Here is a 22,468-nt window from a genome sequence, read left to right as displayed (position 1 = left end):
CTCTCTTGTTTAAAATGTATAAGCTTGGGATGCTTGAGTGGCTCAGTGGTTAAATGTCTGGCTTCTGCTCAGGGCGTGATCCTGGAGTACTGAGATCAAATCCCACATTGGACTCCCTGCATGCAGCCTACTTCTCTCTCTGCCTCTGCCTCTGCCTCTCTCTCTCTGTCTCTTATGAATAAATAAAATCTTTAAAAGAATAAAATGTATAAGCTTAAAGTTAAGTGTACTTACTCAGAGCTTATGAACATTCAACTATTATAGGGGCCCACTCAATCTTTGCCTTTTCTTTTCATTTTCCCCTTGATATAACTGACAGCCTTAGAAGGAAATGCCTTCTTCTCTTGAAAAGAATTATATCAATCATTGAATGTGTTTGAAGTATTTTCTCTTTTGTAAAGCTCTCAATTACAGGATTGTAGAAGGCAGGGCCATAACAGCACCAAGACTCATAGAGGCTAGAACTTGTAACCAGACCCGAGTCCAATTATTTCTACCTCTAAATGAGTTAGGGTTAGAGGGAGTCACCAAACAAGCAGCACCTTTAGAAACTCATTAAGGGTTTTCAAAAAGAAAAGAAAACCCATGCACTTTGGTTGTCAGTGAAAGGTATGTTATGCTTGTGGGAGAGGTAGTATTATCAAGACCATGTGAGCCCTCACCCAAGGCTATGTGAGGTGCTGGCTTAGAAGAGTTCTCAGGGCAGCCTGGGTGGCTCAGTGGTTGAGCACCTGTGTCTTTTAGATTTTATTTATTTATTCATGAGAGACATACTGAGAGAGGCAGAGACACAGGCAGAGGGAGAAGCAGGCTCCATGCAGGGAGCCTGACATGGGACTCGATCCTGGGACTTCAGGATCGTGCCCTGGGCCAAAGGCAGGAACTAAACCGCTGAGCCACCCAGGGATCCCCCCAAATAAAATCTTTAAAAAAAAAAAAAAAAAAAAGTTCTCAGAATGCCTAATCTTACCAAAAGATAAAAAGCAGCTTTAACAGTCCATTAATGAATAATTCAAGCAAGACATGAAGAACAAAGAAACATATAAAAGTTAGGGTTTTCTAAGGGCCCAAGCATATGACCATGCAAAAGAAGTTGGTGCAAAGTAACCCAAAGACTTAGAATCTGTATAAAGCAATATGAAGGGACACCTGGGTGGGTCAGCAGTTGAGTGCCTGCCTTCAGCCCAGGGCGTGATCCTGGAGTCCCCGAATCAAGTCCCACATCGGATCAGGCTCCCTGCATGGAGCCTGCTGTGTCTCTGCCTCTCTCTCTCTCTCTCTCTCTCTCATGAATGGATAAATAAAATCTTAAAAAAAAAAAAAGCAATATGCAACATAATAAAATAATATATGCCCTCAACGATAAAGCAGATGAGAGTAAAAAGTGTGATCTTTTTTGTGTCTGTGGGTTTAATAAGATGTACTATTGTTCAGAGAACTTTTGGCTGTTTAGTAATAGTAACATGAACTGAAACTGGCTTAATAACAGGGAAGTTTATTTTTACAAGTTGTCAGGATGATTCCAGGCACTTTATAATCAACAACTCAATGATTGCATCAAGGTCCATCATTATGTTCATAGTTCCTTCTGTCATCCTTTTGTATGGGATGACATACAAAAGGACATGCTGGGTCCTTTTGGGGTCACATATATGGCTAGCATATTGAAAATCGAAGAGTATGTATTTATGTTCACTTGTATTAATTTATATAGTATCAGGGATCCCTGGGGGGCGCAGCGGTTTAGCGCCTGCCTTTGGCCCAGGGCGCGATCCTGGAGACCCGGGATCGAATCCCACGTCAGGCTCCCAGTGCATGGAGCCTGCTTCTCCCTCTGCCTGTGTCTCTGCCTCTCTCTCTCTGTGTGTGACTATCGTAAATAAATAAAAATTAAAAAAAAAAATTTACATAGTATCATAAAAGGTTTTAATATTCAGTGTTCATAAAAGTATGTTTTAGATAGGATAGTGTTTCTTGGGAAGTGGGAATATTTTGACAATCCCTTTGGGATTGTCTTTAATCAGGATTCCTTATTTTGTCTAGGATTATACTTAAATAAAACCATGACTATTAGGAAACAGGGAATGAATGGGTAAGCAGCCATCAGTGTGCCCTACAACTAAAGTGTTCTTAGTTAGGCTATTGGACTGTAGAATTATGAGGTATTAGAAAAACCTTTAAAGATACAATGAAAGTGGGCAGCCTGGGTGGCTCACAGGTTTAGCGCTGCCTTTGGTCCACGGCGTGATCCTGGAGACCCTGGATCGAGTCCTGTGTTGGGCTCCCTGCATGGAACCTGCTTCTCCCTCTGCCTCTCTCTCTCCCTCTCTCTCTGTGTGTGTCTCATGAATAGATAAGTAAAATCTTAAAAAAAAAAAAAAAAAAAAAGATACAATGAAAGAATATTGCTTCAGTAGAACAAATGCCTTTCCAAAAATGAAGGAAAAAAAGGTATTTCCATTTATTGAAGACCTATATGGCAACCCTTTTGTGAACAATATTTTTTCAACAATCATAGTAACCCTATGAAAGATGTATTATGCCACCATTTTATAGACAAAGGAGCCAACGATCAGGATTTAAGTAATTTTGTGTAAACCGAGTCCTCTCTTTTCTGTAGCTTATGTTTTTCCACTTAATTATAGGTGTGGAACAGTCAAGGCCAGAATGTTAGAGTAAGGAATTAACAGTTCTTGAAGTAAGCTGTGATGCGCCACTCACATTCCCTCTTTAGGACTAAAAGACTTTCCTTTAATTGCCAAAAGTGCTACCAGACAACTTTCAGGCACCATCCCCACGTGAGAACTACCTCAGGTAAAGGCAGCCACTTCACCCAAGATCATCCTGTTTCACAGGTGGCTTGTATTTCGTTGACTGATTGAAGTGAGGATATAAAGGACTGTCCCCACTCCTTGACAGTTCCAAAGGGTCATCCCAGCTTCAGAACCTTTGTAGGATGGCCTGAGGCATCAATACCCCCTTCTCCCTCTGCCCAGTCATGTGCCTTCTTGTCCCCAAAGCTATTGATGGCAAGACTCTTCCCCCATAATCCTCTCTGGGTTCTCGTTTCTGCTTCCTGGGGAACCCAACTTGTGACTATCTGAGAAGATGGTGTTATAGAAACAATAAACAGACCAAACAATATTTGGATCTTATAAAGTGAAGTGCTGTGACCACATTCTAGTTTCAAAATTATATATTTGGGCTTGCCAGTAATGAGGAAGAGCAGAAAGGCGCAGTTAAGAATGTTGGCAATAGGAACTATTAAATTTTTCAAGCTGACGATATAGTATCTAATTAAGAGCTTCATTTTTCCTCTACAAATATGGAGATTTCATAAAAACCAAAAGAACTTACAAGATTGTCTCATCCTGTTATCAAATACGGATTTGAAAACAGCTAAGTATAATTTAGAAAAAATAGTTAAAAGGAGTGAAAAGAAATATACCAGAATGCTAACAATAACTGTAGGTCATTAACAGCCACACTTTGTGTTTTTCTCATTTCCTGAATATAAACTTAAGAAAATGGGAGAATGATTTTCTTGTAGCATCTTCAGGGTTTTATGAAACTCTGAGAGACAGAGATTAAAATATTTTCTTTAAAAAAAATTAAAATATATTTTTAAATTTATTCATGATAGACATAGAGAGAGGCAGAGACACAGGCAGAGGGAGAAGCAGGCTCCATGCCGGGAGTCTGACGTGGGACTCAATCCCGGGACTCCAGGATCGTGCCCTGGGCCAAAGGCAGGTGCTAAACCCCTGAGCCACCCAGGAATCCCCCATATTTTCTTTAAGATTTTATTTATTCATTCATGAGAGGCAGAGACATAGGCAGAGGGAGAAGCAGGCTCCATCCATGCAGGGAGCCCGATGTGGGACTTGATCTGGCGGATCACGTCCTGGGCCGAAGGCAGATGCTCAACCACTAAGCCACCCAGGCATCCCTAAAATATTTTCTTTAAATGTTTTAGTAAGTATAGAAAACTCTGGGAGACTCTAATGTGATATTAATATTGCTACATATTCCTTTTCCACTGAGTCCATTGTGCTTTATCAAGAATAAATTGCCCCAATTAAATGGCACATAAAGACAGGGAACTCTTAGAATGTTTATTAAATGGATGATTTACAAGAAGGATAGTGATGAATAAAGGTAAAATTTTTCAGTCGAAACATGAAGTTTACATGTGTAAGTTTAAATGAATATTCAATTCTCTTTTTTTTAAATCTTCTCCTTTAAGATTATATCATAGCATATGAAGCACTGGTGAGATCTATGTCACCAGAAATTCCCAGTTTGCTGATTTCCGGGAGATTTTTCATCCGATGATTGTACTGCAACAAATGGGCATCATTGACCGCAACCTTGAAGTGGTCAGATTCAACCAGCACTTGTATCTGAAATGGCACATACACAAAACTGTTAGAAATGCTCATTAATTTCAAGACCAGTCTGGCCTAAGCTCAGAATGTCCCACGTTTCATCTTTCTGATCATCCGTGGAACTGACTGAAGTCCAAAAAAGGAACTTTACAGCAAAAATAAATTCCACAGATTATCCAAAGATTCAAGCAAAATAAAATAAAAAAAAGATGATAAAGATAAGGTAAAGCTATAAAGGTAAAGATTAATAATGTATCTACACAAAAACAAAGTTTTTGTATGGCCAACACCTAAAAGTAAAAAATAAACACACCAAGTGCTAGCGAGGATATGGAGAAAAAGGAGCATTCATGCACTGTTAGTGGGAATGTAAATTGGTGCAGCCACTGTGGAAAATAGTATGGAGGTTCCTCAAAAAATTAAAGATAGAAATACTATTATGATTCAGTAAGTCCACTATTGCATATTTACCCAAAGAAAATGAAAACACTAGTTTGAGAAGATAAATGCACCCCTATGTTTACTGCAGCATTGTTTATAATAGCCAAGATACGGAAGCAATGTAAGTATGGATCCATAGATGAATAGATGAAGATGTGAGATCGATCTATCTGTATATATTATATAATATGTGTTATATAATATATGCAATGGAATATTTCTTGGCCATAAGAAAGAATGAGATCTTGCCATTTGTGATACCATAGATAGACCTAGGTGATATTATGCTAAATAAAATAAGTCAGACAGAGGACAAATACCATGATTTTACTTACATGTGGAATCTAAAAAATCAAAGGAAGAAATAAATGCACAAAAAGCAGAAACAGACCCATGAATACAAAAAACAAACTGATGGTTGCCAGAGGAGAGGGGTACCTACAAGGACAGGCAAGATGGTTGAAGGGGAGTGGGAGGTACAGGTTTCCAGTTATGGGATGAGTGAGTCATGGGGTACAAGGTACAGCATAGGGAATACAGTCAGTGGTACTGTAATAGTGTTGTATGGTGACAGATGGTAGCTACACTTGTAAGCACAGCATAGCATATAGAGATGTTGATCACTATGTTGTACACCTGAAACTAATGTAATTTTGTCAGCTATACTTCAATAAATAAATGAAAAATACTGAAGTAGAAATTCTCTAAGAGGGTGGCATATGTTGTGAGAATTGATAATAACCAGTTGGGGCAAGAGTAGGGGAAACACTCTTCCAATAGTAGTGAACATGTTTATCCTTACAGCCTTTTGAAAGCAGCACTTTGGCAATATCTTATCTAAATTTTAGATATGTACATTCTTGGGCACCTGGGTGGTCCTGTCGGTTAAGCGGCTGCCTTCAGCTCAGGTACAATCTCGGAGTCCTGGGATGATGCCCCGTGTCGGGCTTCCTCTCCTGCCCCTCCCCTGTCCCCTGCTTGTGCTTCTCTCTCTCTCTGTCTCAAATAAATAAATAAAATCTTTCTAAAAAATTATGTATGTTCTTGGAATAAACTTCTAGGAAGCAAAGATTTATAAGGACCAATATTATACTGTTTTAGCAAAATAAATTTTTCCAGGTTTCATTTATTTGGAATATTTCCATGTTCCAAATTATCATCCATAGGGCACTCATAGAATAAGCACATATCTAAGCAATGAAATGTTATTAAATAATGATGTTCTAATATGAAGAGATGTCCACCAAATATAGAACATGGTCCCTATTAGTCCCTGCCTTTTTTTTTTTTTAAGATTTTATTTATTCGTGAGAGACACACAGAGAGAGGCAGAGACACAGGCAGAGGGAGAAGCAGGGTCCATGCAGGGATCCTGACATGGGACTCGATTCCCGGACTCCAGGATCACGCCCTGGGCTGAAGGTGGCACTAAACTGCTGAGCCACCCAGGGATCCCTAGTCCCTGCCTTTGAGGAACTTATAGTCTAGTTGTTTTATTGGCCACTCTACTGTCAACATAACCACCTCAGAGTCATGAGTTCAGGGGTAGAGATTACTTAATAAAGTTTTTTTTTTAAGATTTTATTTATTCATGAAAAACACAGAGAGGGGAGAGAGAGAGAGAGAGAGAGAGAGGCAGAGACACAAGCAGAGGGAGAAGCAGGCTCATGCAGGGAGCCCGAAGTAGGACTTGATCCCGGGTCTCCAGGATCACGCCCTGAGCTGAAGGCGGCACTAAACCGCTGAGCCACCTGGGCTGCCCAATAAATAAAGTTTTTAAAATAAATAGCGTTGTATGTCATAGAAAATACTGGAAGGATATTAACCAAGTTGCAACCCTTGTGAGGTTGGGAGAAAGGGGAAAAGATGGAGGTTTTCTTTTTTTTTTTTTTTCTTTTTTTTGGAGGTTTTCTAATTTGAAAATCTGTAAAATTTCTTTTTAATAAAACAAACATTAATTTCAGAATTTAAAAAAATTAGTTTTGATTGCCATGCCAGCTACGCTGCATGAGTCTCAGCCCAACTGTACCATCAAGACTTTCTGCCTTTTTTTTCATTTTTTCAGTAAGCTCCAAGTCCAGTGTGGAGCCCAACATGGAGCTGGAACTAATGACCCTGAGATTAAGACCTGAGCAGAGATCAAGAGTCAGTTAACCAATTAAGCCACACAGGTGCCCCCTTCTTCCTTTTTTATTAAAGATGCTATTTTTCTCATTTTCAGAAAAGCTTTAAAAACTCAAAAGGTGTAGTAACAGGGACAATGGTGAAATGCCGACATGGAGCTAGAGAGTGTGCCAGTCCTGTTGAGCCTGGTCCCTCAGGATGAGGAGCAGAGGTACTGGCTAGGTGTCCCAGGATAGCTGATAAAAATTCATTTCAAGTGCATCGTGGTTGTAGAGTGATTCCCCATGAGAAATATATATTATCAATATATAATAGTAGCAATAACTTACTTTGTTTTTTTTAATTTGTTTTGATTTTGGGTTTTTTTGGTGGGCAGCAAAGTTTATTGAGCGACAGTATAAAGCTCCCAAAGAGGGAGGGGACCCAAGAGAGTTGCCCAGCAATAACTTACTTTGAATGGTTTACCACTTTCGAATGGAAAAGCTGCCTGCCTTTCTTCCTTTCCCCAGATATTATCCAGCTTGGTATTGCAAACAATGACTCTCTTGTTGTCTTCATTGAAGCGTGGGTTAAAGTGGAAGGCAACATCATTCCCTCTCTTGAAATCTAGAGCAAGTCTGTTTTAAACCAAAGACCAGAGTTAGTAAAATGATTCAAGTTGTACATTTGTATCAAAGGAAGAATTCATCATTTTCTAAAGATCAAATCATTTTATAAAATACACAACATTTTCTAAAGGGAAGCAAATAAACCAGAGTATGGCTTCAAACTGGAAAGTAAACGAAGCCACTGTTTGATGCGCCCTTGTAGTATTGGAAAGTATGCAAGGCAGTACGTGTTCACTTTTTTTGCCTCCTTGTCTTTGGTCACATCATTCCATTTAGCTGTCATTCCCTCTTTACTGCCTAATATGAAAACTCTTCAAATCATAATGGTTACCTCTTTCCTGCCCTGCCAGTTACTTTTAATACCTATCAAATACCTGGCTTCCTTCTAGTTAACCAAAAACTTAGTCCTAAAATACCAAGAATGAGAGAACATAATGTTCAGAATCCTGTTGCTAAGTTGTGAAGTCATGGAGAGATAAATGTGTTAAACATTCCAAGATGGGAAGTGGAATTAATGGAAGTGCTGGCTTAACTTTTTGACCTTGTTCCTTCTCCTTGGATGTTAATGCAAACACAAGTCCTCAGACTGTTCAAGAATTAACCCTACCCTCAGCTTCTCAAAGTCTGCTCCCTGGAGCACTAATGTCAGAATCAGCAGGTGCTCTCGTTTTAAAAAGGTCTACACTCAACCTATTAACAATGATTTCTTGGGCATTTTCATTTCCCCAGTAACACACATACAACCACAAATGTCTTTCAACGACTGAATGCACAGGGAGAGGATCAATATAATCAGATGGCAATGGCATTTGTATTTGACTTTAAAAAAATCCGACAGCTATATTTTCTCTACAGTGAAAAGGAAGACCTTGCCATCTCTACCACCTTAAGCATTCTTTTCTTCATGTAACTCATCACATAAATTTTGCAGAATGAAGCAACTGTTTTTTCAGTTTACTACCATCTTAACCATTTCTACCAAAATTAATATTAATCTGCCACAGTCTGTGTGCATCTCTAGTATTACTGGGGCTAAGGTTTTAGTGCAAAAACCCTGAATGAGACAAACATCCAGTGTGGATCTGTGTGATAGTGGCTGAGGAAGGAGTACAAATCGTAAGTGCTGAATGCATAGGATCAGATGTGCTGGGTTCTGTGTTATTTGGGGAAGCAAGATGGATAAGGACATTGTAACTGGCTGTGAGGCCAGCTTTATCGTGCAGGTAAGTACTGTGTTTAGAGAGAAGCTGTACAGGCTGTGTGGAAAGAAGAGAGGGCTTAGGGTCCTGGCTACCAACCAGAACCAGAGAAGGCTGGCTGGATGTAAAATGATTATATCAGAGGCTGAGTCCATTTCCTGGTAACAGAAAAGGGGGTTCCCACGGATCCACGAGGAGCAAAGTGAAAGACACAAAGTTGTTTATCGATTCATAAGAATCCTGTGTACCTGTGTACATAGCTTGAACTTGTACCTTTTGTGCACTGTCGGTAAGACCCAGAAACACAGATCAATTTATGGCTGCAGGAGCTTTAATGGTACTACCACCTCAGGACAGGCATCCTGGATGTCTTCAGGGTATCCTTAACCTGCTTGTATTACATGTAAATACAAGCAGTGGTGATAACCACAGCCAGGCATCCCAGGGCAGCCATAAATCAGTATGGATTTTCCTAGATGAGCTCAGGGGCTTACTCCATCCTAGCTCACCTCCATCAAAACCAGTCCCAATACCCAAAGTTGACTTCTTTTGAAGCAGTCTTTAACTTGTAGGGTCTTTTCAAATCTTTTTTTTTTTTTTAAAGATTTTATTTATTTATTTATGAGAAACACAGAAAGAGAGAGGCAGAGACACAGGCAGAGAGAGAAGCAGGCTCCATGCAGGGAACCTGATGTGGGACTCGATCCCAAACTCCAGGATCATGCCCTGAGCTGAAGGCAGATGCACTTAACCGCTGAGCCACTCAGGCGCCCCTTTTCAAATCTTTACATAAGTAGTGTCTACTCAGAAGACTGGGGTTCCACCATCCTGCCACTTAACATCTGTAGACCTGGCTGACAGCTTGGGAATCTATGACTCTGCTTTGTGCCCAGGAGGAAGGCAGAAAGGACAGTCAAGCCCACTAAGACTGCACTGGGACCTGCATGGCTGCAGGGTGATCTGTCCAAATATGAGGGGAGAGAGGTATGATGTGTAAGCTCTCAGATGAACTCAAAATTACATCCAGTGCAATCTTTGTGTTTTTGACCCTAATCTTTAATGGGTATCTAGATATAAAACGCATGCTTGGTTTTTTAGACAATACATGGCTCAGCGGTAGAGAGATGGCCAAGTATTACATTACATAAGACTGTACTTCCCTTAAATTCTAAGGCTCTCACTGCCAGGAATAACTTAGGTTTTTCTGAATGGGTTGTCTGCTCTTTCCCTTTATCCCCACAAAGTAAAACTTTTTGGGGGTGCCTGGGTGGGTCAGTCAGTTAAGCATCTGCCTTCAGCTCCAGATCGAAGTAGAGCTCCCTGCTCAGCGAGAAGTCTGCTTCTCCTTCTGCCCCTCCCCCTGCTCATGCTTGTGCTTGCTCTCTCAAATTAATAAATAAAATCTTAAAAAAAAAAAAAAAGTAGAACTGTTCCATTGTAGTTCTGGGAGAAAAAACAAGATTTAAGTGAGGGACATTTTGTCCTCTTGGTGGGAACACACACATGATTTATGAGATAATCCCATTCTGTGATATAGAATTCTCAATGTAAAATTTTAAAAATTTTATTAAAATTTGAAACAGATCATCCTTTATTCAAAAACCAATTGACAAATATGTTAGAGTTGCTAATTTTGCTCTTTACCTGTTTGCACTGGGCCTTACTGTGCCCAGAATTGTTATCAGCATGCGAGGCTTGACTCCTCCAGGCAAAGGTAGGTCATAAGGCACAGTCTGGGAATAAAAAACATACATGTATCAATAGAGTCATGTGTTCTTGGGGAAAGAAAGGAAAATATTTTGCTAATGTGACTAACACATAACCCTAATTTAAGCCATTTTTCCAGATTCTCAGGCCACCCTGCCCAAGGCCTGAAGGGATAAGGCTTCCTACATGTACAAGTAAGTAATAATCATGAATAAAACCATCAGGGGGCTCCTGGGTGGCTCAGTTAAGTGTCTGCCTTTGGCTCAGGTCATGATCCCAGGGTCCTGGGATAGTCTCTTGTCAGGCTCCCCACTGAGCAGGGAGCTTCTTCCTCTCCCTCTGCCTCTCCCTTGGCTTGGTGTCTCTCTCTCTCTCTTTCTCTCTCTCTCTCTCTCTCTTTCTCTCTCAAATAAATAAATAAATAAATAATTTTATTTTATTTTTTACCTTTGTTTTTATTTAAGCTCGATTTGCCAACATATAGTATAACACCCAGTGCTCACCTCATCAAGTGCCCTCCTGAATGCTCATCACCCAGTTACCCCATCCCCCGACCCACCTCCCCTTCTGCAACCCTTTGTTTCCCAGAGTTAGGGGTCTCTCATGGTTTGTCTCCCTCTCTCATTTTTCCCACTCAGTTCCCCTCTTTCCCTTATAATCTCTTTCACTATTTCTTATATTCCATGTATGAGTGAAATCATATGATGATTGTCCTTCTCCGATTGACTAAATAAATAAATAAATCTTTAAAAAAAAAAAAAAAGGAATAGAGCCATCAGTTAATTGGTGCCAAAGACAGAACATATTCCCTTTTGGAGCACTGTATCTCTCACTAGTAAGGCCATCCTAATCTATGATTCATTCACGTGGACTATTTTTTGGAAAGGCTTAGGCTTGCCCTTGCAATCAACATTAACATTTTTGTGCCACTTTTCTTTTTTAAAAATTACTTTTACTGAGATATAATCATATCAGTTTTAGTTATACATCCTTGTGCCCCTCTTAAGAACCCTGTCACATAACGTACTTCATCATGGTCATTTGCTCCCTGAGAGCAGGCATTGTGTCACATCTGGGGACTTGTGAGTTCTCATAAGCTCTACTTACATGGAATCAACAGGGTGCTTTGAGTGTGGCAGATCCTAAAAATTTCTGGAATGAAGAACACTCTTCATCTAATACATTCCCTAGTTCTTCCACAAAAATTTATTAACCATCTATGTTCAAGGTGCTGTAAATATTCCCAAACTCCCTTTGGCCTTTTCTCTTTTCCCTTCATAATTTCTTACCCCAGCCCCCCCAACCCCAGTTCAACCACCAGCCAAGTCTTTTCTCTCTAGACCTATACTTCCTCCTATTTGCATTTCCTACAGATGCTTCAAGTCCAACAGGTGTGAACTGGAGTTTGTTTCTTCCTCCCCATGCCCCAACAGATCTCCTTCCTGAGTTCCTGGTTCGGGCTGACCCTTAGCTGCTGCTCTAATTGTCTGGCCTTGAAAACCCAGTCATCCCTGACTAAGACCTAACAACTAGTTCCTGGGGTTCTTTCTCTGCAACCCCTCTCACATCTGCCTCTTCCTTTTCACAGCTTCCATGTCCCCATCTGTCTACAAAAGACTACCTGTGGTCAACCAAGGCCTGCTCAATGCTGCCCATGCACCCAACGCCTTCTCTGTACTCTCCTCTAGGCAGACCTAAAGGCAGGTCAGATGCTACCTATGCCAACGTCCACATGGTCCTGAGAGGGTCTGATCCCACACTGCTACTAAATGCTTTCCCAACATCTATATGTTATCTCCCAACTAGATTATACATCTGGAAGTGAAGGATCTATTTTTGAGATGTGTCTAGGGTCTCCACAGAGTTAGGTTTTATACTTAGAATTCATATACTAAAATGGGTTTTAATACAAATGAAAATTCAATCCTAAAATCACAAAATTATCTCTAGAAGGTTTTTTCAAAACCATATTACCTTGGTTTCCCTACACATTCCCTCTATGAGCCTAGACAAATTGTGTAACTAATTCTCTACTGTCTCATTTCCTCATGTGTAAAAGTAGGACTAATAACAGTATCTTTCAGGGCAGTTATGGGGTTAAAGGATATCACCCATGTAGAAGCACACTGCTGGTATGAGTTATGTACTGTTTATTGATAATATTAACTAAAATGTACCCTCATTACTATGATCTTAACTTCATTTATATTAAACCTGCCTTACAGATGTCTTGAAAAGATACACTGACTTCTCTTCATACTAATAGTACACATACTAATCTCAATACAAACAATGAGTTTTTCTAATGGGCTGACATACACCATGGTTGGTCCTTGAAAAGTGGCTCTATGCAGAGAGTTTAAAGCTTCAGGTCTCTCTGAAGCCCTTTGCAGGTTGGTGCTCAGAGCCAGCTCCCAGCCAGAGCACAGCAAAGTAATGGCACCGACTTGAGAAAATTGTTCTGTTCGTTCGTCATTAGCTTTGTCCTGATCACACTCAAGTATATGAAATGGCTAGTTCCATCTTACCAGTGGTCCAGCAGGGATGCCAAAGGGACCAGCCGCAGGGTAGGCTCCCGGAGCGCTTGGTTGTCCAGGAGGCGGGTAGGCCCCAGGCCCACTCGGTTGCCCGGGTTGGGTTCCTGGTGCTGTTGGGCCAGGATAAGCAGGTGCTGTGGGGCCAGGGTAGGTGCCAGGAGGCGCCTGGCCAGGGTAGCCGCCGGGAGGTGCCTGGCCAGGGTAGCCACCGGGAGGTGCCTGGCCAGGGTAGCCGCCGGGTGGTGCCTGGCCAGGGTAGCCGCCGGGAGGTGCCTGGCCAGGGTAGCCGCCGGGAGGTGCCTGGCCAGGGTAGGCACCAGGATAGGAGGCCCCTGGGTAGCCCCCTGCTCCAGCAGGCTGGTTTCCCCATGGACCAGGCCATCCTTGAGGGTTTGGGTTTCCAGACCCAGATAAAGCATCATTAAGCTAGACAGAAAGATATCAATAATTACAGGATGAAAAACATTCACAAAAACAGAACTTTCAGGAAAACAGGAATATGGGATCTAAGAAGTAGAGGGATACAGTAAGGGTATGAAATTCACATCAACAAAATTTTCCTGCCTATTAAACAGTTTGCAGTTCATAAGACTAAAATTAGACTTTGGGGTTATATATGCTTCATCACTTTCTTTTTCTTTTTTAGTAATAATGTATCAGTACTGGTTTATTAATAGTAAAAAATGTACCATACTAATGTAAGACATTAATATTAGAGGGAAGTGGACATAGGGTAAATGGGAACTCTTTGTACTATCTATGCAATTTTTTTATAAATCTAAAACTAGTTTAAAATTTTTAAGTTGTTTTTTTTTAAAGACAGATCATGCCATTAAGTGGGATTCCAGATTAATTACTGTTTGTATGGGGATGAGGAGAGCCATATAGAAAATGGAAAACAAAGCAAAGCAATTTATAGTTCTTAACATGAATTGTCTTTCCATAAAGAATGTGTTTTTTTGATGCACTATAATTCTAATAGCGATTGCCATATTTTCTTGGCCGTATAGTGTCAACATATGAACTACATGGTAAAGTTCATACAACTATCCAATGGTATAAGGCTTTTCCTTGGAAAGAACAAGGATGGCTTAATAGAAGCCTCCATACCAGTTTCACAAGACCATTCCAGAGAAGGATTTCTAAGAGGTGTGGTCCCCTTCTTAGCAGCTCTCAAAGGGCTTCCAGTCCCATTTCCAATCTCTAGCAGAACCACAAGACTGTCCCTGGCAGCCACAATAGGTACACGGCCATGCACAGTGGTTTCTGATATAAGCAGGTACTTGCTTTATCTGTGTTTTGATGATTATTTAGTCAAACAACTACATGGTTCAGATGAAGAGAAGCCCTACAGTAGGTGGTCAGAATGATGGGCTTGAGTTCTCATAGTTCAATGAGTTCCATGTCTGACAGCAGAGTCAGTCCTGCCACATTCCCAATGTGGTAATGTGCTGGTCAAATCCATCCCTCTCCTTGCCCTGGGCTGATCACAGGGGAACTGACCCCTGAAGATGGTGTTTAAAGGCTTCCAGATGAGTCTGGCTAAGGAGAAGCATCGGCCAGAAATTAAAGAATAGGAAGAAGAGAGAAGCCTGGGTAGCTCCCCTGTCCTTTTTGCCTCATGGGGCATCCGGGCAGCTGTGGCCTCTCCTGCATCCCTTTATTCTTTCTTCCCATCATCTCGGATCATGGAGGGTTGCCTTTTGTAACCTGCCAAAGTCAGGAGCTAGCCTTCCTCTATGTAAAAGTACATCATCTCTAACTGACATGAAAAGAAAAATCGTAGAAATCAGGATGCTGAGACAGCACCATTGCACCATCCTTCCCTTTGCTCATATTATTTCTCAGCTTCTGCCCATGAAGTCAAACTGTTTCTATCGCAGGCTTTTTAGTAAAGGAGTTATGGTTAGTGAGTCCCAGGCATCAATCTCCCTGGCTTTCTTCCTGAACCTATTGCTGGAAAAACAAGACTTGAGCTAACCAGCCCTCATTGGACAGTTAAGGCCAGAGGAAGCCACATGGTGAGAGAATTAGAAGCGAATGTCTGATGGTAAAGAAAGCCCTCAACCTACGTGGAATGGATATTACAGTAAGAAAACAGACATAAAACACTTACTGAAAAACTGTCTGCCATTTTCCTGAAAAGGGGGGAAAAAAGATAGGTTATCATTTGATCCTAGACAATTTCACCAGTTTCCATATTAATATAACATCACACACAGTACATTGGGCAGTTCTAGATTATCTACAGGCATTCGTCTAAACCAAGCCAGTATATTCCCCAAATACACCTAAATCAATAGTGTGGAACTACAAGGAAAAAAAAAAGCTCTAGCAGGGATGCACTCCAGCTAGATCACCAAGCCCTATTTAACTCGTAATTCTCAAGTCTAATCAGACCAACCTATGTTCTGAAGGAACGAGGAAGCAAATGTCCTGCCCCTTTCTTTGGTAAGGACAGAAACAGTCCTGGTTCATCTGTGGTCCTCCTCACCTTTCTTCCTGGGTGCTTTTTCCACCACCTCTTACAAAGAGTTGAGCCTCTTAATATCACCCACCTTCCCTCCCACTCCCAAGATCAACCCCATGCCCTCTTCTGGGTTTTAGGAGGAAAGCAGAGTTGACAGATTCCTACTGAGATTTGAAAACCAATGCCCCAGATGGAGTTGCTACCAATGATTTATTCCTTCATTTGCACGTATTTATGTCTGGTCTGGGCCAGGCACCATGCTCTTGCTTGGGTCCAAAGACAGATAGGCCAAGATCTGTATGGTCAAAGGGCTCACGGGCCATCAGGAATCACGAGGGATCAATGCTGTGAGCCAGACTGTGTGATGGGGCATCGCAACTAGAACTATGACTTCTAAAATGGGAAGAGGTGGTATTGTTTGAACTAAGCCTTAAAGGAGAGGTGAGATCCGGATGTGGAGCAATGAAGAAAAAAAAGGCAGGTACAGAATACTTCTTTTTTTTAATTCATGATATTTGTTACTCCAAACGAAACTCAGGCAGTATAACAAACTAGGGTGAAAAGAAAAGAAGTCAGGCAATGTAGAGTAAAATATTTTTGGGTAGGATGCTAACCAAAAAGAGTTGGCTTTGCCCAGAGCTGACTCGAGGGGTAGCCTTGACACAACCTTCCTGCTTTCTCCTGTTCCTCTCCCTATGCCAAGTCTCTAACCATTTAAGATGTTTTATACCTGCTCCCACTGCAGGTGCTCTGGCAGTGAGGGGAAGAGGGAAGCTTTGGACTCCTAAGGCCTGGGTGAGTTTTCTTGAGTCAGGATCACCTGAACTATGGCCAAAGTGATCTAGATCTTAAACAATCAGAATCTCTTTTCCCTTGAGTTGCCCACTGTGATATGTACTAAATTATTTTAAGAAATGACATTACCCCTAAAGAATAATAATTGATAGGTCCTAAACAGTTAAAATATCAGACTTTTTGGTAAAAAAAAAAAAAAAAAAAAAAAAAAGACTTAACAACTTAATGTCCTCCTAGGACTGAATGTCCTCCATTTGTACATATCAGATAGTTTATCATACTCTGCTATTTATGTCACAGTTGAATATTACCTTCTAAGTTTTTTTGCACATCTCTTTTTAAAATCTGGACATTCTCAAACATATTTGGAAGCAGTTTATGGTATCACCATATCATCCATCTTCAAATGTGGGAAACTGCTAGCAATTTGAGTAGGAAGTCACAGTGACTCTCCCAGGGCTTACATTCATGTATTTCCTGTAGCATTTAAGCTTTTTCTTTTTAAGATTTTTTATTTATTTATTCATGATAGACACACAGAGAGAGAGAGAGAGAGAGAGAGAGGCAGAGACACAGGCAGAGGGAGAAGCAGGCTCCATGCAGGGAGCCCGACAGGGACTCAATCCCGGGACTCCAGGATCACGCCCTAGGCTGAAGGCGACGCTAAACTGCTGAGCCACCCAGGGATCCCCAGCATTTAATCTTTTAAAGCAGAAGTCACCTGCTTCTCCACTTGGGTTTCCTTCCCCAAAAGGCTACTGCTGCTTAGAAAAGTGTGCAGCCACCACAGGAGGAACTTGAGACAAGTGTTATTACAGAAAAGGAAAAGAAAGGAAGTCTTTTTTTTCTTTTAAGATTTTAAGTAATCTCTACACCCAACATGGGGTTCAAACTCACAATCCTGAGATCAAGAGTTGCATGTTCTACGGACTGAGCCAGCCAGGTGCCCCAGAAAGGACTTTTCTTTTCTTTTTTTTTCTCCTTTCCTTTTTCCTTTCCTTTTTCCTTTCCTTTTTCCTTTCCTTTTTCCTTTCCTTTTTCCTTTCCTTTCTTCCTTCCTTCCTTCCTTCCTTCCTTCCTTCCTTCCTTCCTTCCTTCCTTCTAAAAGATATTTATGGGGATCCCTGGGTGGCACAGCGGTTTGGCGCCTGCCTTTGGCCCAGGGCGCGATCCTGGAAACCCGGGATCGAATTCCACATCAGGCTCCCGGTGCATGGAGCCTGCTTCTCCCTCTGCCTGTGTCTCTGCCTCTCTCTCTTTCTCTCTGTATGACTATCATAAATAAATAAAATAAAATAAATTAAAAATAAATAAATAAATAAAAGATATTTATGGGCAGCCCTGGTGGCTCAGCAGTTTAGCGCCGCCTTCAGCTTGGGGTGTGATCCTGAAGACCTGGGATCGAGTCCCACGTCGGGCTCCTGGCATGGAGTCTGCTTCTCCCTCTGCCTGTGTCTCTGCCTCTCTCTCTCTCTTTGATGAATAAATAAATAAAATCTTTTTAAAAAGATATTTATTTATTTTAAAAAGAGAACAAGAAAGAGAGAGAGAACACGAGCAGGAAGAGGGTGAGAGGGAGAGAGCGAAGCACACTCCCTGTTGAGCAGAGAGCCTGATGTGGGGCCTGATCCCAGGATGCCCAGAATCATGACCTGAGCTGAAGACAGATGCTTAACTGACTGAGCCACCCAGGAGCACCCAGAAAGGACGCTTCTTAAGAAAACAAAGCCTCTCTTATTTTGGATGCTGGAAGGAAACAATCTTGAACTTCACGATGGGCAGAAAGTTCAGTTCGTTTGATTACACAAACTTCTTCCATTCCTGCATAACATACTAAAGACCCAGACTAAAATAAATAAATAAGTAAATAAATAAAGACCCAGACTTACAACTTCATAAGTGTTTTTTGGCTTCTCTTAGATATTCCTATTCTGTAAAGGCTTTTTCCCAACCTCAGCACCACTGACATTTCAGGTTGGATTCTTTGTCGGAGTTGGAAATGTCTCCAACTAGCATCTATGGCTTCAATATATAAGGTGCTAGTAGCACAATACCCCACCTCCCAATTATGACAACCAAAAATGTCTTCAGACATTGCCACACATCTTGGAAGCTGAGGCTAAAGGGCAAAGTTGTGCCTGGTTGAGATACACCTGTCTAGGCTGATTAACATGTGTATCCCTATAGAAGTGGAGATACAAGGTCAATAAAAACCAAAAAGTTAGTTTCAATAGTTAAAACTAGCTAAATCTGTACCATTGGCCTAATAAGGTGTCATATTAACATAACTCCAATCAAACTAAAATGTGTTTAAAGGCTGATTACAACTAGAAACTAAAGCAGCATTTCCAAAACGTAACATTTCTTCTTAAAGTCTCTGCTCAAGCATATTCAACTTATTTTCAGCTCCAACTAAAACAATTTGAGAAACAAAGCAGATTCCACTTTCTTTCCACTGTGTTTCATATAAAGCCTTGGTTGACAGTTTGTATCATGCTGTGATACATTAGACAAGCTCATTAGAATAATGACACCCTGCATTAATGTGGTGCTTTTCAGCTTATAAAGCACTTTTCCATACTTTCCCTATTTTCATTCTGATAATAATCTTATAAGATTTTCAGGGGAAAGTTAATATTCCCATTCTAGATGTAAGGAAACTGGGCAACCCTGGTGGCGCAGCGGTTTGGTGCCGCCTGCAGCCTGGGGTGTGATCCTGGAGACTCGGGATCGAGTCCCACATCGGGCTCCCTGCATGGAGCCTGCTTCTCCCTCTGCCTGTGTCTCTGCCTCTCTCTCTCTGTGTCTATGAATAAATATATAAAATCTTTAAAAAAAAAATAGGTGTAAGGAAACTGAGGCTCAGAGAGGTGGCCCAAAGTCATTCTGTTCTTGGCAGGCCAACAACCAGGGTCCAAGCATCCTCACTCATAATTCAGGTTCATTTTATACTGAATGTCAAACCTCACTCTTTGAAATTTTAAAGTATCATCCTTTAAAAGTGTTAATTACTTCACTTAGAAATTAATTCTCTGGCCTATTCATTCAGAACTACATAACATGTTGAAATTGTAAACAAATTAAAAAAAGAAACCATGTTTTTGTCAGAAAACTAGCTGAGTGACTCATTCAGTGAGCTTTGATACACACAGTATTGAATATAATGATGCCATTTTGCACAGTCACTTTGCTAATTATAACCACATTTAAACCAATAAAGTGTACTTCTCCAAAAATTGGATACGCACTGTTTCAAAATGTTTATTCTCTACCATCAGATCTGTATCTGTTTTTCAAAAAAGGTTATAACCAATGCTTTTTTGAAATAAAGGTTAGCAACCTTAGAACTTAAAAAAAAAAAAAAAACTATTTAGATAAATATCTTTCTTACTTGCCTGGAAATTTCCTCTCTCTTTCTGTCTCTCTGTCCCTCTGTCTCTTTCTTTTAGATGAACTATTTATATAGAGACACAATCAAATGTAAAAAAAAATCTTCTCACCCTATAGATACTACACATACATGAACTCCATCCTGCCATTCCCAGCAGCGGAAAATTTAGAAGCACCGGGAAAGAAACCCTACATTAAAGCAAAACAAAACAAACAAAACATGAGGAAATACTATGTAAGTCTTCACATTTGGAAAAACCTACAGAAAGTAGTTCAATGTTGCTTTGGAATAAAGAATTTAAACATGAGTCAGAATGTAGATCATTTTAATTGGCTGTTAATTGTAGCTTTTCCCTCTAATAAAGAGGGGCTATTTACTGTACTCTGCTATTCTAGATCCACCTAGCAATTAGTCCAGTAGCCAGGGTTCCTGGGAGCACTTCTGAAATTTCTGCTCACACAGGGCCCTGACCTTTATACAAGCTGAAAGAGAAGTAGATCACGAATGTATTTCCTCAGAACCCCAAGGCACTGCCCACACCTCCTCTCCAAAGACCACAGGAGAGGCAGTCTACTTCCTGCTCTTGCTGAAAAAAGGAGCAGGGCGTGAGGAAAGTACTTTCCAAAGCCAAATTCAGTGATGCTGAGTTGGAACAAAGGAAACTGGTCTTTTACTAGGATTTCCTTCTTATCATAGTTCCTCAGCATCAAGGAAGGTAAAGTTACTCGGTGCCTCTCAGTTACTGATTTTTTCCCCCTATGGAAAAGCTGAACATCAGTCAAGAGAGAAAGAACACATGATACTTAGTCAGCAGCAAATTGGAAGTTTACAGCAAGCACTGCCCTGGCAGGCTTAGCACTCAGAATTTAATTACCCAGTTCAGGCTCTAGACACCCAATGTCAACCCAGCTGTCCTCGGTGGGAGCCTCCTTCCCAAACCATCACAGGAAAGGGAGGCTAGGTTTCAGATCAGTTACCATGAGTCTCAAATACCTTGAGTTTACAAGTCAACTGTATCTAAGGTCAACATGAGATGCTCATATAATACATGAGTGTAGGCGCCTGTTGCAGTTAAGATTTAGAGTCTGGCTGATGAGGTTCTAAACAAATAGGTAACTATATAGGTGAGACGAACACTGGCCTTTTGAGCTCACTGCAATAACTGATATATAGAGCAATATAGCAGTAACTGAAGTCTTTATAGTAAAAACATTTATGCATATTTGTAGCATAGTGAGGCTTCATTAATTAAAGACCCCTGCAAAAAACAGGCTCAATTTATCAGTGTTCCCCTTCTTCTATTCCTTAAGTAACCTGGTGAGACATCCTTCCAGCACTTCAAAGCTCAAAACATTCAAAGACCATCATCAAACTTTCCCCCAGAACATGGAAGAGGTGCTGATTCTAAGTGTAACCCCCAAACGTTATGAATCTAGGAAGCAGTTCCAATCCCCCAAAGGTCACCGAGGACCTGTCTTCCATTCCTTTCCCAGAATCCCGGAAACCGACTGGGTCACTGTGGTTCAGCCTTCAGCAACCCAACTCCCAGGAGTCACTTTACAAAGATTCCACAGTATCTGGAATAGGAACCACTAACTTGAAGGGTGGGCCTGAAGCCGAAGTCCCTGCCTCTCCGGCGTTACGCTGCTGCTCCTCAGAGGACACGCACGTTACAGTGTTTTTATTTTAGCACCTGACAATTCACAGTGCACCTCCAAATCGGTTTTAAAAGCTGGCTCCGCTGGGGCTCTGCTCTTTCTGCCACACCCTACGCGTCCTCGCCGCGCAGACCTGGGTTCATTAATGCCCACATTAGCCAATGGCAGGGATGAGTCACTGATTTGCAAAAGCTTAGGATGTGCAGTGTTCGCCAGGCCATGCACATGCCCACCCAGGCCCTGGGGCATCACCGCTTTCTGTGGGATCAGCACCCAGCGAGCGGCGCAGCCCCTGCCCCTGCCGGGCGTGGTACCCGAGCTCCCGCGCGTCCCCACAGCCATGGCGCGCGGGAGGCCCCTGGGACGGGGGACCCCCTCCCGAATCCCAAGCCTCGGCGGGCCGCTGGGGTGGCCGAGCGCGCGCCCCCGCCACCCGCTCGCCGGCGGACGCACCCGCGCGCTCCAGGACCGGTACGGGAGTCCCGCAACGCGCCGCCAACTTTCCCGAAGTCGCACGCCGCTCTCTGGGGAGACGCAGGCTGCGGGCCCCGCAAGCGACCTCCGTCCCTCCGCGCCCCCCGCCCCCGCAGACCGCCGGCCCCCGCTCCCCGGGCCCGGCCGCCAGCAGGCTCGGTCCGCGGCCCCCGCGCGCCCGCCGTGCCCCTTGCGCCCCCGTGACCCCCGCGCGCCCCCCGCCGCTCACCCCGTGCTCCCGCGCGCCCCCTGCGCCCCCCGTGCCCCCGCGCCCCCGCCGCTCACCCCGTGCTCCCCGCGCGCCCCCTGCGCCCCCCGTGCCCCCTGCGCCCCCAGTGCCCCCCGCGCCCCCGCCGCTCACCCCGTGCTCCCGCGCGCCCCCTGCGCCCCCCGTGCCCCCTGCGCCCCCAGTGCCCCCGCGCCCCCGCCGCTCACCCCGTGCTCCCGCGCGCCCCCTGCGCCCCCCGTGCCCCCTGCGCCCCCAGTGCCCCCGCGCCCCCGCCGCTCACCCCGTGCTCCCGCGCGCCCCCTGCGCCCCCCGTGCCCCCTGCGCCCCCAGTGCCCCCGCGCCCCCCGCCGCTCACCCCGTGCCCCCCGCCGCGCCCCCCGCCGCGCCCCCGCCGCGCCCCCGCAGCTCACCCCACGCCTCGGCGCTCGTTCGCTCGCTGCGGGGACG

General features: G+C 42.9%; 1 protein-coding gene across 1 annotated transcript; it reads right to left on the bottom strand.

Moving 5' to 3' along the window:
• Positions 1-4,101: 4,101 nt before the first annotated feature.
• On the bottom strand, positions 4,102-15,143 carry LGALS3 (galectin 3). Its single transcript, NM_001197043.1, has 5 exons — positions 15,121-15,143; positions 12,996-13,430; positions 10,405-10,493; positions 7,405-7,570; positions 4,102-4,403 (listed from the first exon to the last, which is right to left on the bottom strand). Exons 1-5 carry the CDS (start codon positions 15,136-15,138, stop codon positions 4,248-4,250), a joined length of 864 nt encoding a protein of 287 aa, NP_001183972.1. The 5' UTR covers positions 15,139-15,143; the 3' UTR covers positions 4,102-4,247.
• Positions 15,144-22,468: the final 7,325 nt, after the last annotated feature.

The sequence above is a fragment of the Canis lupus genome, chromosome 8 (genome assembly GCF_011100685.1).
Source record: "Canis lupus familiaris isolate Mischka breed German Shepherd chromosome 8, alternate assembly UU_Cfam_GSD_1.0, whole genome shotgun sequence".
In the NCBI taxonomy this organism is placed as follows: Eukaryota; Metazoa; Chordata; class Mammalia; order Carnivora; family Canidae; genus Canis; species Canis lupus.
Note: the sequence above shows the minus strand (reverse complement) of the source record. Positions and strands in the feature narration are given on the sequence as shown.